General features: G+C 53.1%; 5 protein-coding genes across 5 annotated transcripts; 3 read left to right on the forward strand and 2 right to left on the reverse strand.

The window, feature by feature from the left end:
- Positions 1-8: 8 nt before the first annotated feature.
- Positions 9-442, forward strand: J7T54_001750 (Heat shock protein DnaJ; the record flags this gene model as incomplete). The annotated part of the gene is made up of 3 exons (XM_051503780.1): positions 9-59; positions 115-242; positions 301-442. 3 exons carry the CDS (start codon positions 9-11, stop codon positions 440-442), a joined length of 321 nt encoding a protein of 106 aa, XP_051364730.1.
- Positions 443-612: 170 nt separating this feature from the next.
- J7T54_001751 (ATP-dependent DNA helicase II subunit 2) lies at positions 613-5,058 on the reverse strand (the record flags this gene model as incomplete). The annotated part of the gene is made up of 10 exons (XM_051503781.1): positions 613-1,021; positions 1,068-1,757; positions 1,806-2,083; positions 2,585-2,626; positions 2,683-3,146; positions 3,196-3,407; positions 3,458-3,849; positions 3,894-4,412; positions 4,464-4,524; positions 4,571-5,058. The coding sequence occupies 10 exons, from the start codon at positions 5,056-5,058 to the stop codon at positions 613-615; spliced, it is 3,555 nt and encodes a 1,184-aa protein (XP_051364731.1).
- Positions 5,059-5,424: 366 nt separating this feature from the next.
- J7T54_001752 (uncharacterized protein) lies at positions 5,425-7,826 on the forward strand (the record flags this gene model as incomplete). Its single annotated transcript, XM_051503782.1, has 8 exons — positions 5,425-5,471; positions 5,527-5,560; positions 5,615-5,912; positions 5,971-6,059; positions 6,230-6,354; positions 6,747-6,810; positions 6,865-6,886; positions 7,066-7,826. The coding sequence occupies 8 exons, from the start codon at positions 5,425-5,427 to the stop codon at positions 7,824-7,826; spliced, it is 1,440 nt and encodes a 479-aa protein (XP_051364732.1).
- Positions 7,827-7,946: 120 nt separating this feature from the next.
- J7T54_001753 (Protein of unknown function (DUF1295)) lies at positions 7,947-9,138 on the reverse strand (the record flags this gene model as incomplete). Its single annotated transcript, XM_051503783.1, has 4 exons — positions 7,947-8,323; positions 8,386-8,612; positions 8,662-8,726; positions 8,779-9,138. 4 exons carry the CDS (start codon positions 9,136-9,138, stop codon positions 7,947-7,949), a joined length of 1,029 nt encoding a protein of 342 aa, XP_051364733.1.
- Positions 9,139-9,796: 658 nt separating this feature from the next.
- On the forward strand, positions 9,797-12,540 carry J7T54_001754 (DNA topoisomerase-like protein; the record flags this gene model as incomplete). The annotated part of the gene is made up of 7 exons (XM_051503784.1): positions 9,797-9,877; positions 9,929-10,126; positions 10,175-10,353; positions 10,423-10,592; positions 10,645-11,966; positions 12,024-12,049; positions 12,450-12,540. The coding sequence occupies 7 exons, from the start codon at positions 9,797-9,799 to the stop codon at positions 12,538-12,540; spliced, it is 2,067 nt and encodes a 688-aa protein (XP_051364734.1).
- Positions 12,541-12,877: the final 337 nt, after the last annotated feature.

The raw sequence follows: 12,877 nt of genomic DNA on the forward strand, positions 1-12,877 counted from the left end.
CCTCAACAATGGCTTCTGTTATGGCATGGGGCGCCGGCGCTGCCGTCGCTGCCTTTTTGGTACGTTTCTTCACCATCGCATATCACGGCGACCATCCAGGACTAACCCAGCTAGGGTCGCGCTGGGCTGGTCGCATACAGGCGTTCGCGCGGTGGCGTGGGCGCCATGGGCAAGGCTTTCTACAAGGGTGGTTTTGAGCCCAAGATGACCAGGAAGGAGGCTTCTCTCATCCTCTCTCTAAGGTTAGTTGCTCTTCCCACCTGTGCCGATCCAAGCTCGCATGATACTGACTCTGATCAGCGAACGCACCTTGACCAAGGACAAGGTTCGCAAAGCACACCGAACGAACATGCTCCTCAACCACCCCGATCGAGGCGGTAGCCCATACCTGGCGACAAAGATCAACGAGGCGAAAGAGTTGCTCGACAAGCAAGTCTCGTAACGCACGATGGCACGATTTGTACAATATAGGGACGGAACTGTTGTATAATATGGTGGTGTTCCCATAGCGTTGGCGTTCATTTTGGTTTAGAGACGGGGAAACATCTGTTGCAAGGTACGCAGCAAGATGCAAATGCAATGACCCAATCCTCTCCTCATTCCTGTCTTCCCTCAAGGGGGATCAGTGCCCCAAAGCTCGGGGGTGTACTCGCTCCCCTCTGCCGTGGCTGACTCCTCCCTGATCTGCTCCATCGCCACGCCGATCAACGCCCTTAAAGTAAACACGGCATCGTTACCTGCGTTGTGGAGATTTCTGCTGGTGATACCCAGCTCAGCCAAGACACTGGACAGACCGCGGCCCTGGTCCCTATCCTGCCAGGCCTGATGAATGGCTTGGCTGTCTAGCATGCGGGCGACGCATTTCATTGCATGTAGGTCAAGACCAATCGAGGCTAGATACTGGACATCTTGCTGAGTGTCGTGGCCTACAAGAACGAGCTCGCGTTTCGCGTCGATCAAGGGCTGAATGATGTCGAGTATCGCAGCTGGCATCTGCTTTATAGTGGGAAAGGTGCTGGTTCTAAAAGTCGTCAGCTTATATCTCTGCATGGCACAAGCACGCGCACCCAAAGTCGAAGGCATCGGGGCAGCCCTTGATGAACTCAAAGTTACAAAGACCAGAGTACTCTTTTGTTCGCAAGTGGTGAGGTACAATCATCGGCCACCAGTTCTGGCCGCATATACCGCGAGGAACGTTTTGGATGTCTTTCATATCGAGTATCGCAACGCCGACCTCCGACACCGGGTTCGGTGGTCGCTCAAGAGCCTCAACGTCGATGGCAACAAGAACCACTGGTTGGTCGCCCTTTATACCGACGGGGGTGCCTGGCTTGAGTCCGAGCAGCTGCTGCGTCGTGCAGAGTATGTGCTGTCGATCGGCTCTCCTCTCCGCGGTCCTAGACTGGCCCTTGTCTCTGTCCTTTACTTCGGCCGCATTGAACAGCCTCAGCTTGCGCTCAAACTCGGCTTGTTGGACCGGCGTAGACGCATGGAATAAGTTTGCGTCATGTTCATCTGGATCGGGCCAAGCAGAGCCATCGTCGATATCTTCGCTCTCAGAACTGCGACGTAGATAGCGAGGCTGGGCGACGTCGTTCGTGAATCGTAGGAAGAACCAGTCAGCGTTAACACCAGCCGGGATAGAAAGGGATATCTTGAGTTCTTCGTTGATTTGATCGAGGAAGAGCTGGAACTGGGAAGTCGGCACGAAGAGGTAGGGTTTGTCGGCCGGATTGGATGGGTGGTATAGATAAAAGCTGATGATATCAGTACGTATGACCGCGACTAGCACAGTTTGTACTCACAAGTCCCAGACTCGACCCTCAAAGATTCTCTCAAAGTACGGCTCTACGTGCGGTCGGTTTGTTTTCCCGATGAACGAGCTAGGGTAGTTCATCACAACGTTCCAAGGACAGAGATCGATGTCGTCCTTGCTTGGCTTGTCCTTGTCGAACCTCTCGGGGTCGAAGGCGCCCTCCGTATCAGGGAGAGGACTGGCGTCGTGGTTGAGAAACTTCTTCGGAGCATCGTCAGCTACAGGCTCTGGATGAGGTTCCCAGGGCTCCGTAGGAAGGGCGTGTTCCTGAGTCAATGGTTCATGTTCGCGCTGTTCTAGATTGTCATCTGCAACCTCGACAATTGAGATATGCTTGCCCAACAGTTGAGATAGCGTCTGTAGCCGTTGGTTGAGATCATCGTCCGCCATGCTCAGAACTCAGCGTTTGCAGAAGATTTATTTGGCAATTTGGTGTCTAAAGTGAAAAAAGTAACGTTTCGTGATGAGCCTGAAAATAAAGATCATCGGTTCGTGAGCTCGGAAGAGGTGAGCAGGAAATGAGGCCCTGCGATTTGCCATTCCGGATGGATGCATCAGCACAGCAAACCAAGCAAGAACGGGGTGATTGAGCAAACGCGGTCGGAGATGGGACAAACTCGCAATTATTTCAGACATCTTTGTTCGATTTTGAGGATTGCTAGCCCTATTCGCATACCCTCTAAATTGAGAGTTATCTATCAATAACCACCTTTGCCTCAAAAAGCTTGGAGATTGACCCGGACAACATCGGTCTCGGGCTGGTCGCACGCACATCACACGCAGGCAAACGGCCTCAGAGGCCTCACTTTGCTTTGTAAAACTGGTCAGGGTCAGTACTGCTCTGACCAGCGCCAATGCTCACTCACCTCGTTTACTGCATCTGTAGTCACATCTGATGACTCCGACTGACTGCTGTCTATCAAGCCTAGTTGCGCCCATCTAAGCTTGAACCAAAAGTCTCGCCGATCGCCCCCTAGGGTTCCGGATAGCAGCTGCTTCTTCAAGTCTACGACAAAGGTGTTGAACAAGCTTGGCTCGTCCATATTGATCAACTCTTCGCGCATGACACCGCAGCATTCAATGGCTCGGTTGTATTTGCTGTCACCAAAACTGTCCGTGATCAAGGAACGAACGATGGCACCCATCTGCTTGGAGGCGTCCTCGAGAGCCTCCTCTGAATCTGCGGTCTCGAGCGCGTGCTTGAAATCCGGTACGGCGTTTTCGGGTGATATTTGACCTCGCCGGGTGTTGCCGAGCAGGGCATCCACGTCGAGGCCGGAAATAGGCTTGACAGCATCGCGACGACGTTTGCCCTTGGCTTTTGGTGGTACTTGACAACGTTAGGAGAGACTCGGGATTTTGCATAGCGCAGAGCGTACCTTTTTTGATTTCTGCTGCACCAATCAGAGTATCTATCTTCCTCTGGACTCGCTCGACCAGTTCATGTGGCGGCTCGGCGAAACGAAGCAACTGAGGTGGGATTTCTGGTACGGGACTCTCGGGGTGCACAGCTCGATTTCGAACGGCGTGATTGATGCGATGTATCGAGGGGTTGTACGTGTCGTCAATGGGCATGTATTCTGCCGGCGCTCTGAGATTCTGTCAGTACATTAGTATGCGGTAGCGCGTCTACCAACTAACCCATCTTCATCGATCCCATAATTTGAGAGGTCCATTGCGTCGACATATGCACCCATGGCAGCATTGAGATCATCAGAAGGGATGAATCTGTGCTTGCTCAGTGTTTGCCCACTGACCGTGATAACACGATCCAACGGTGGGAATTGATAGCTGCGGACATCTTCCGCAAAAGGGAGGGGTACGTCGTACAGGCACTCAAAGCCCGGTTCAATATGTGGTATCAACAGTACAAGAAGAGGTTCTTTGCCTTCCTTGATCACGAGTCTCGCCACAGCATATGATTGTACCTCATGAAGGGCCCAGATCAGGGCTGAGAGAGCCACTTCTGAGGCCTCGTCGAATTTCTTCGCGTGGGTAACGCAGACCTCGCCCATGTTGAGGAAGGCTTCATACTAGGTCAGTCAGTGCAGTTCTCGGACGACGCTGGCGCACGTACCCTGTCCCAAGGAATGAATCCCAGGATCGTGAAGCACTTTTGGGTTTCCAGCTTGGTGATGTTGTGTTCCGACTCGGTGATATGGACAGCTGTTCGTCCATACTCAAACCCCTTGGCCAGGGACTCAAATTCGACGTCCCGCTTACCACCAGGTGCATCTGGGTCGTTGACTTTGTACGTCCGTGCTTGTTTGACGCCTGTAAACTCTACACCGTCCATCATATCATTGCCCTCTACGGTCTCAGTCGTTTGTGAGCCGGGTTGGTCTTGCTTCGTGACCACAGTGCTGGCTCCAAGTGGTCGTGCCAGATGTGTCTTGAAATACCGCTCGACATCAATGTTCATTGCGGCAGGGAATGTGTTGGGGTCGCCGAGTGTCAATTTGCCGTCGTAAGTTTTGTAAGGCTTAGGTGTTTTGACGGTAGGGGTGTCCAGGCGATCGATTGCATCTGCCATGGTGCCGAATCTGCCATTGTCGCAGGCTTCCACTAATTTGCGCAAGGCCCGCTCGTTTTGTTTCTGTTGATGATTTGTGAGCAAGGATACAGCAATGTCAGTGCTTTGTCTGACCTTGTGTGGCGGCTTGTCCTCTTCCTTGAAGCCATACTCAGGATCGTCAAAGTCCACGCCCCTGCTTTGGTTAGCAGCGCTAAGGCACAGAAGGATATGGCACAGACAGGACAGTCAGCTCGATGCCGGAGGCATTCATTTTCTTGCCAATGTCGTCAATGTCATCAACGTCCATGCTGCCTTGGCCGTCCGTGACTAAGTAAATCTTGCGAATGTACTTCAACTTCTTGGTCTTTGTCTCGATCATGTCGACCGCAATGACAATTGATGAGATGGCATCGCCAAATCTGGTCTGATTCGGGACTATGGAAGCTTGGAGCTGACGCAAGTCCGTCATAGTCATCGGCTGTAGTCCTTGGAGGACAGAAATATTCTCATAGCCCTCTGTGCTGTCCAGCTTGTTGTTCGTGTCATCAGTCTTCAGGCCAATGACACCCACATTCAGAGTCTTGCGGTTGGACGCGACGGCATCGGTTATTTTGTCCCAAACAAATCGCATGCTCCAGTCGAGGTCCGACTCTTCGCGACCATTGTGAGCTTGGCCCATAGACGAGCCGAGGTCGAGGATAAAGACTGTCGCTTCTTTGTCGGCCATGGTGAATGGCCTGGTTTGATCACCTCAATGACTGAGAAAGACGCGCGTATGCTTCAGTTCGTTGTACGGATATCTTGGGACAGTCCAGTGCTTATATGTAGGAGAGGTCAAAGCTCCACAAGCTCAGTGTCGCACCCCTGGGTACTTTTTAGGCAGAAGAGTGGAGCTGACAGCATTGAAATGGTTGAAGCTTGGTTGAGGTGGGGTGGATGCCTACTGGCTCTAGACGCGACGCCGACACGGGATCACGTGGTTTATCCATGATCTCATGCGTGGCTCCATTCAAGTCGCGGACGTCAGGGACTCCTGACTACAACAATTCTCAGTCAGCTTCATTGCTGGGCCAATACACCAAGAATATCCATCATGGCGAGCTCAATCTTCTTCTCAGTGGCTCCATACCACATCGTCACGTATATTGAAACCCGTTCCGCAATGGAGCTTCCACGCAGCTAACAATGTTCCTAGATACGGGACGTTGTTGGGCACGTCGGTCTTCCATGTTAGTCCACGCAGAACTGGCCAGAGTGCACCTGTACTGATTGTCGTACTCTAGTCCTTTGTTAATGGTCCCGTCATGTGGAAAACCGTTGAGCGCCCCATCTTCTCTTCCTTGCAGCAAGCGATCTTCCCCATCTACTTTGGCATTCAAACAGCTGCCCCTGTTCTCATGGCCCTGACATTCCCCGGCAATGCCCTCTTCGGGCTATCATCAGGTGTGCAGGGCTTGTTGAACCAGTCGCAACTTTATCAGTCTTTGCTTCCCATTGGCGTCATGTTCGTCACTGGTGCCACTAACCTACTTCTGCTACTCCCCTTGGTTAATGGTGTGATGAAGGAGCGCAGGGGTCAAGGTAAGCAAGCCTAGCAATTCAAATTTACTTTCAGAGGTGCGAAGCTGACGGTAATTAGCCAAACGTGACGGCAAAGAGTGGGATGCCGCGGGTCCTCATTCGGATGAGATGCAGGTTCTCAACAGGCGATTCGGGATGCTCCATGGGGTATCTTCTCTTTTGAATCTGGGCACACTGATTGCTGCTGTCGCCTATGGTTTCACTCTTGGGGGCCGCATTCAGTCAATTGCTGATAGAGCAGCTTAATGTCGAGGTTTCAACAGTCTAGCAGCACTTGTCATCGAATCCGCCCACAACGGTGTTTCGATACCGTGTAGGCCAGCAGCGAGAACGATAGCACTGCCTCTGAATTTGAATCTGCGCATACCTTGGGGGATTCAAGTTCGCTGCTCTTCTATCTTGGCCCGAACACTGAGCTTGTCAACGATCGTACGGCCACCATGTATGTCATTGACAGCTCTCTTCTCAGCCTTTGACAGCTCTCTTCTCAGCCTTTGACAGCTCTCTTCTTAGCCTTTGACAGCTCTCTTCTCAGCCTTTGACAGCTCTCTTCTCAGCCTATGCTAAATGCCAACCCGTCAGTGAAATTGCAAGAAAACTACATTGTGATATACCTGTTCTTCCAGGATTCGGGTGCGATCTATGATGCGACTCTACATGGTCTGGTTCGTAATCGTTCGAATGGGAAAGTGGCGAGTGGCAATCGGCTTTCTGTCCGCGATGTTAGTCATCCATCGGGGATTGATGTCAAAAGCCTCAACACACAACTTGAGCACCTGAAACCCCCGTCAGCGTAGACCAACTATCAGATTTGCTGCTTCCGCTGCAAAACAGAATGGCGGTGACCTACTTGAGCAATGACCGCGCCGCGGTGGACTCTTTTCTCGACAAGTTCGACGTAAGCGTCTCAAAGCCCCAACGGACGAGAGCGCCCCTAACATGACCCCTGCAGGTTTTCCTCATTGACTGCGATGGTACTTTGCATGACGAGCACGTGTTGGCAGAATCTTACTCTTCATAAGGCGTTCTTTGGTCCGGCGATCACGTCTACGATGGCATCCCCGAGACGATTGCAATGTTGCGCGCCAAAGGTCAACTTCTACCCCTCCCCTCCCCCTCTGTGAGAGGCCCTATCACTCACCCATCGGAATAGGCAAACGCACAGTCTTTGTGACGAACAATTCCACAAAGTCCCGAGAGGAGTACCTGAAGAAACTGTCCAAGCTCAACATTCCTGCCGATGCGGATGACATCTTTGGCTCGGCGTATTCCTCCGCCGTGTACATCTCGCGTATCCTCAAACTGCCGCAGGGGAAGAACAAGGTCTTCATTCTTGGCGAAAAGGGCATCGAGAGTGAGCTCGATGCTGAGAACGTACCGCACATTGGCGGCACGGATCCCGACTTCCAGCGGGACATTACGGACGCCGACTTCAAAGGCCTGGCGGACGGTTCGCTGCTGGATCCCGAAGTCGGAGTTGTGCTCGCCGGCCTGGATTACCACTTCAACTACCTCAAGATGGCCCATGGCCTGCACTACCTGAAGCGGGGAGCCAAATTCCTAGCCACAAACACGGACTCGACTCTCCCCATGCACCACGATTTCTTCCTCGGCGCAGGGTCCGCCATGGCCCCTCTCGTCAATGCCTCGGGTCAGAAGCCTCTTGAGCTGGGCAAGCCCAGCCAGGCCATGATGGACGCCGTTGAGGGCAAATTCCAGCTTAATCGCCAAAGGACGTGTATGATCGGAGACCGTCTCAACACCGACATCAAATTTGGTGTAGATGGCAAGTTGGGAGGTACACTGCACGTCTTGACGGGCGTCGACAACAAGGCGGCTTGGGAGAAAGAAGACGCGATAGCGGTACCTTCATTTTATGCGGATACGCTGAGCGACTTGCGGATTGCTGAATAGATAATAGATGGCCAAACATACACACAGAGATACATCTATGATTTGCCACGCCGTAACCCAGTGATAAACGCACCATCAACCCCCAGTCCCCGTTCCTGGTCAGCCCCCCGTGTTGTGTGTCTACTGAAATTTGCCCTCGATTTGCTCCTTTGGGGGCTGGTACGCCGTAAAGGAGGGGAAGAACATGCCGACCTGCTTCTGGTATGCCTTGTACTCGGGATACTTGTTCTGCGTGATGTATTCAGTCAAGACCGTCGATCCCTGGAAAAGCAAGAACAGAGACCCTGCGCCTAATCCAGTGTAGCTGTACACGTTGTTTGTGGCATAGCAGCTCCATTGGTACAAGGCGAACCAGACCATCTGCTCGGCGAAGAAGTTCGGGTGGCGGCTGTAAGCCCACAGGCCAGATGTGCGAAAACCACGCTGTAGATCCTTCTTGGTGAACCCGCCGCGGACTTTGCCGTCGTCGCGGTACTGGTATTTAGCAGTCTGATAGCCTGTGATGACGCATGAGCACCCCCGTTTGATCAATTGAAACTGCGATTGAGGGAAACCTTACTCCACTGCTGACCGTCGCTGATGAACTCGCTGACAACAAAAGCAACCATGATGCCTGAGTAGACAAAGTCCGACATTTGTAGGCCAGGTTCGAACTTTGTGGCCAAGAGGATTCCGTAGGCGGGAACGGAGGAGAAAGCAAAGAGCAGCACGCTCTGAATGGTCGAGATGAAGGTGACGTTGAAGATGAACCAGATAAACTTGGGAACATATTTCTGAAGGATGGCCCTAAATCGGTCAGTATCATTTACACAGAATGCGTATCGCCAACGCTTACCATCTGTAGTCTTCTGAACCCTTTTCATACCCTCCCCTGCGCCAGTAGTTGAACGTAAGACGGATCTGGGGAACGTCAGTCGGATGGCCGCAATAATTACACGTACAAAGCACCTACACTCCAAAGTGTGGTCGTCAGAGCAGACAGATCTGTGCGCTCATGAGGCATGCCAGCCGCCCTCGCCCACAATGCGATGTGAACAACGTAGAGGTTGGGAAGGATACTCCACATCCTATCGACCTGCGAATAGTTCCTGTTGATCTCCGAAACCACCAGGAAGATGGGAGCCAAGAACAAGGACACCGCCAGGCCCGACATGAGTGGGTTCGTATCGATATAGAGCTGCTTCACGCGATCCAGGCTGTGGTAGCTGTCTAGGAGCTTGTAGGGCAGCTCGTACAGCTGTGGCCAGAATGGCTCAACGGTCTTTGCGTATTCGCCGCATTCTTTGAGGGATTTCAGTAGTGGGAGCGCCATGTCGAATATCCTCGAGGGATGGATGGAGCTTGGCGCAAATGTTTACCTGTCGCAATTTGGGGTGCGCTGTGGGTTTTATGCGACTAGGCGATCCAAATCATCGCGTGGTTCATCGTCATCGACGCGCAGCTACAGTTCTAGACTACGTAGATTCGGAGGGGATGTGCACTACTTTCTGCAAGGTCCAGTCCCTAGCAGGCAATGATTTACAGTGGATCGGCAGGGCAGCTTGGTGCTCGGAATGCGGGATCTTGCCGTGTGTGCCCGTTGATGATTGGCTCAAATCACGAGCAGGCGTGCACTGTACCGTAATTCGTTGCCGTGCCTGCGGCATCGATAATCTCACCGCCGTCCATTGCAAGCAAAGGTTGACTTGTCGCTTTCGAACAGAATAACCCTGAAATTTGATTCGCGATCTTCTCGCGATCGCCGTGCATGAGGCCTTGGACCATCCATAAGTGGCTATCGAGGCGAGACTGGATTTTGTGACGATGATACGTTAGTTTTGCGCATCGCGCCTGCCCTAACTGTCCGGTTGCAAGGTCGATCGTTGCGCGTCGGGACATCGATGAGCATCAGCATTCCTTCGCATTCCCGACACCAGAAAAGCAGTGTGAAAAGATCTAGCACAGCGTGTTCGTACCACTGACACTGCACTATGAAGGTCCTGTGCGTGGCCGAGAAGCCATCCATCTCCAAAGCTGTTGCAAAGCACCTGTCTGGAGGTTCATTTCAGACTGTAAGCCTTTTGAGGAACATCACATTCAGATCAGGCTGCTCACAGCTATAGCACAACACACGCTCGCAGTACATCAAGAACTACGCGTTCACTTTCGACTTTGGTCAGCCATGGGGACAATGCGATGTGACAATGACGGCCGTTGTTGGCCATCTGACCCAGACTCTCTTCGCCGACGGATACAAGAATTGGGAATCACCTCCGCCTGTCTCCCTCTTTGGTGCGCCCACCATCACCACGGTCCATGATGTAAGTGACAATTCAAGCAGGCTGCTTATGTGGTACTGACACTGTCAGGATAAAAAAGCCATTGCCAAGAACATTGCCGACCAAGCACGCTACGCTCGCCTGCTAGTCATATGGACCGACTGCGATCTGGAGGGGGAATATATTGGCCACGAAATTGTCGAGGCGGCCAAGGTTGGTCGCCGCGATATCACCGTCAAGCGTGCGACCTTTAGCAACATTGAACGAGCGTGAGTCATGTTTGTTTTTGCTTTTCCCGGTCGTGTGCCAGAAAAGTCTGACATTGTGCCTGGTCACAGACATGTCCTCAATGCGGCGCGAAGGTTAGGTAACCTAGATGCAAAGCTCGTCAACGCTGTAGCGGCTCGCATTGAGCTCGATTTGCGTGTAGGATGGGCTTTCACCCGCTTTATCACCAACAGTCTTCGACCCATGGGAGGTCCTGTTGAGTCTTTGATGATCAGCTATGGTAATTACTCTCCCTCTCTCGAACGCAATACCCCCTGGCTAAGGTTGCGCAGGATCTTGTCAGTTTCCCACACTCGGCTTCGTCGTGGACCGCTATTTCAAAGTCCGAAACTTCACCCCTGAAGCGTTCTGGAGCATCAGAGTTATGCATAAGAAGGACGGCAAACAGGCCAATTTTTCGTGGGCGCGGAACCGGGTCTTTGACCGTCTGTCGGCCGTGATACTGTACGAGCGATGCCTCGATTCGAACAAGGCAAGGGTGACAAAGGTCCAAGAGAAAGCAACTCGCAAGTTCAAACCGCTGCCTCTGACCACCGTCGAGCTGCAAAAAGCCGCTACTCGCTTGCTCCGCATGACTGGTCAACAAGCACTCAACCTTGCGGAGGGACTGTACAACAAGGGCTTCGTCAGCTATCCAAGAACCGAGACTGATCGTTTTGACAAGGGCATGGATCTCAAGAAATTGGTAGAGAAGCAAACGCCAGATCAGCGTTGGGGCCCTCACGCTCAGGGGTTAGTTCAGGGAGGCTTTCGACAACCTCGTGAGGGCAAGCACGACGACAAAGCTCATCCTCCGATTCACCCTATCACGTATGCCTCGCCTTCGGTTCTGAGCCCGGACGAGGCCCGCATCTACGAATACATTGTTCGTCGTTTCTTAGCCTGCTGCTCTGAGGATGCCAAAGGCATGGCTACGGATATCGAGCTCCAATACGGCGAGGAAATCTTCACGGCCCATGGTGTTGTCGTCTTGGAGCGGAACTACCTCGAGGTGTTCATCTACGACAAGTGGGAGGATTCTGCAGAGCTGCCCAACTTGAGAGTCGGCGAGCAGTTCGAGCCAACGGAAGCCCTTTTAAGTGAAGGCAAAACTTCGCCGCCCAACTACCTCACGGAAGCAGATCTCCTCGCGCTCATGGACGCCAACGGCATTGGCACAGATGCGACCATGGCTGAACATATCCAGAAAATTCAGGATCGCGAGTACGTGCAGACCACAGAGCGGGGCGGACAGGCGGCGAACGACGACGACGACGACGATCCCGACTATGCTCCAGTGGCCCGCGGCACCCGCGGCCGCGGGCGTGCGAGAGTGGCTCGCGGTGGCAGAGGTGGACGGACGAGTGCAGGTGGTGGGAGGAGGGGCATCAAGGTATTTGTGCCGACGCGACTTGGCGTTGCACTAATCCTGGGGTTTGATCGGATGAACTTTGAGACCAGTTTGGGCAAGCCCTTCCTCCGAAAGCAGATGGAGACGAAGATGAAGGCCATCTGCGCAGGCCAGACTACCAAGGAAGTGGTGCTCCGAGAAAGCGTTGCGCAATATCGCCAGGTCTTCTTGCAGTCACAGGAAAAGCTCAATGTTCTGAAAGCTGTAGGTGGCCCCAATGCAGTGCCGTCGTTCTATGACCACGCTGATCGAAGATTACAGGCATGCCGAGAGTTCGTCTTCGCAGGGTGAGCCACGTCAAGATACCACCTGCTACAAGCACCGTGCAAGGGTGTCGCGACAATATCCTCGGACAGTGCAGCTATACTCTCCGAAGGGTACTTGTACTACGTACAACAAACTGGGCGGAATCTATCGGAGCCTTGACGATGTGCTGCCCCGCCGAGGAGCACAATGCCTAGCCCTCCACTGAACGTGGGGTCTATCAGTGGTTGATAAGACACACGGATCAAACGCCCCCTCAATTTGATAGATACCTCACCAACAGACTCATCAATCAAGAGGAAGAGGGAAGAGGGGTGCAGCTTGAGTCTTTATCCAGCCCGCAAACGGAGCCAGTGGCGCACCGTTCAATGATGGAGACTCGGGGGTCACCTGAGGGATGCTGACTAGCATGTCCCCAATCAGAGACTCGCTTGCCAGCAACGTGATGGTTGCACAGGAGCCAGCTCGCCGGTACCACTGGGGACTTGCGACGACCATCACGACGCGGCGCTGAAGGGGGCGATGGAGGGGAGGGGTGCATGGGATCTATTGCGCGAATTTGACCAAGTCGCGCGTGTGTTTGGCGTCTCCGCGATGGGAAATCTGCACAATACGCAACCACATTGCACATGTCTCTGCGAACATTGGATGGCGAACAGGTATAAGTGCCGCGAGTCAACAGAGGCCGTTCTAGCGGCACCAGGATGAGCAGACCTGCATGCGCGCGGAACAGCCCGCTCAGTAGACACAACCTCCTCAATAGTGACACATCCTCTTTTACTTGTGAAGTACGTATCTCTCCGTCGAGTACCTAGGGTTTGCCGTGGGGGTGGGGTGGTGTAGCTTAATGC

Source organism: Emericellopsis cladophorae (assembly GCF_022114955.1).
Source record: "Emericellopsis cladophorae strain MUM 19.33 chromosome Unknown NODE_6_length_900724_cov_123_231613, whole genome shotgun sequence".
NCBI classification, from domain to species: Eukaryota; Fungi; Ascomycota; class Sordariomycetes; order Hypocreales; family Bionectriaceae; genus Emericellopsis; species Emericellopsis cladophorae.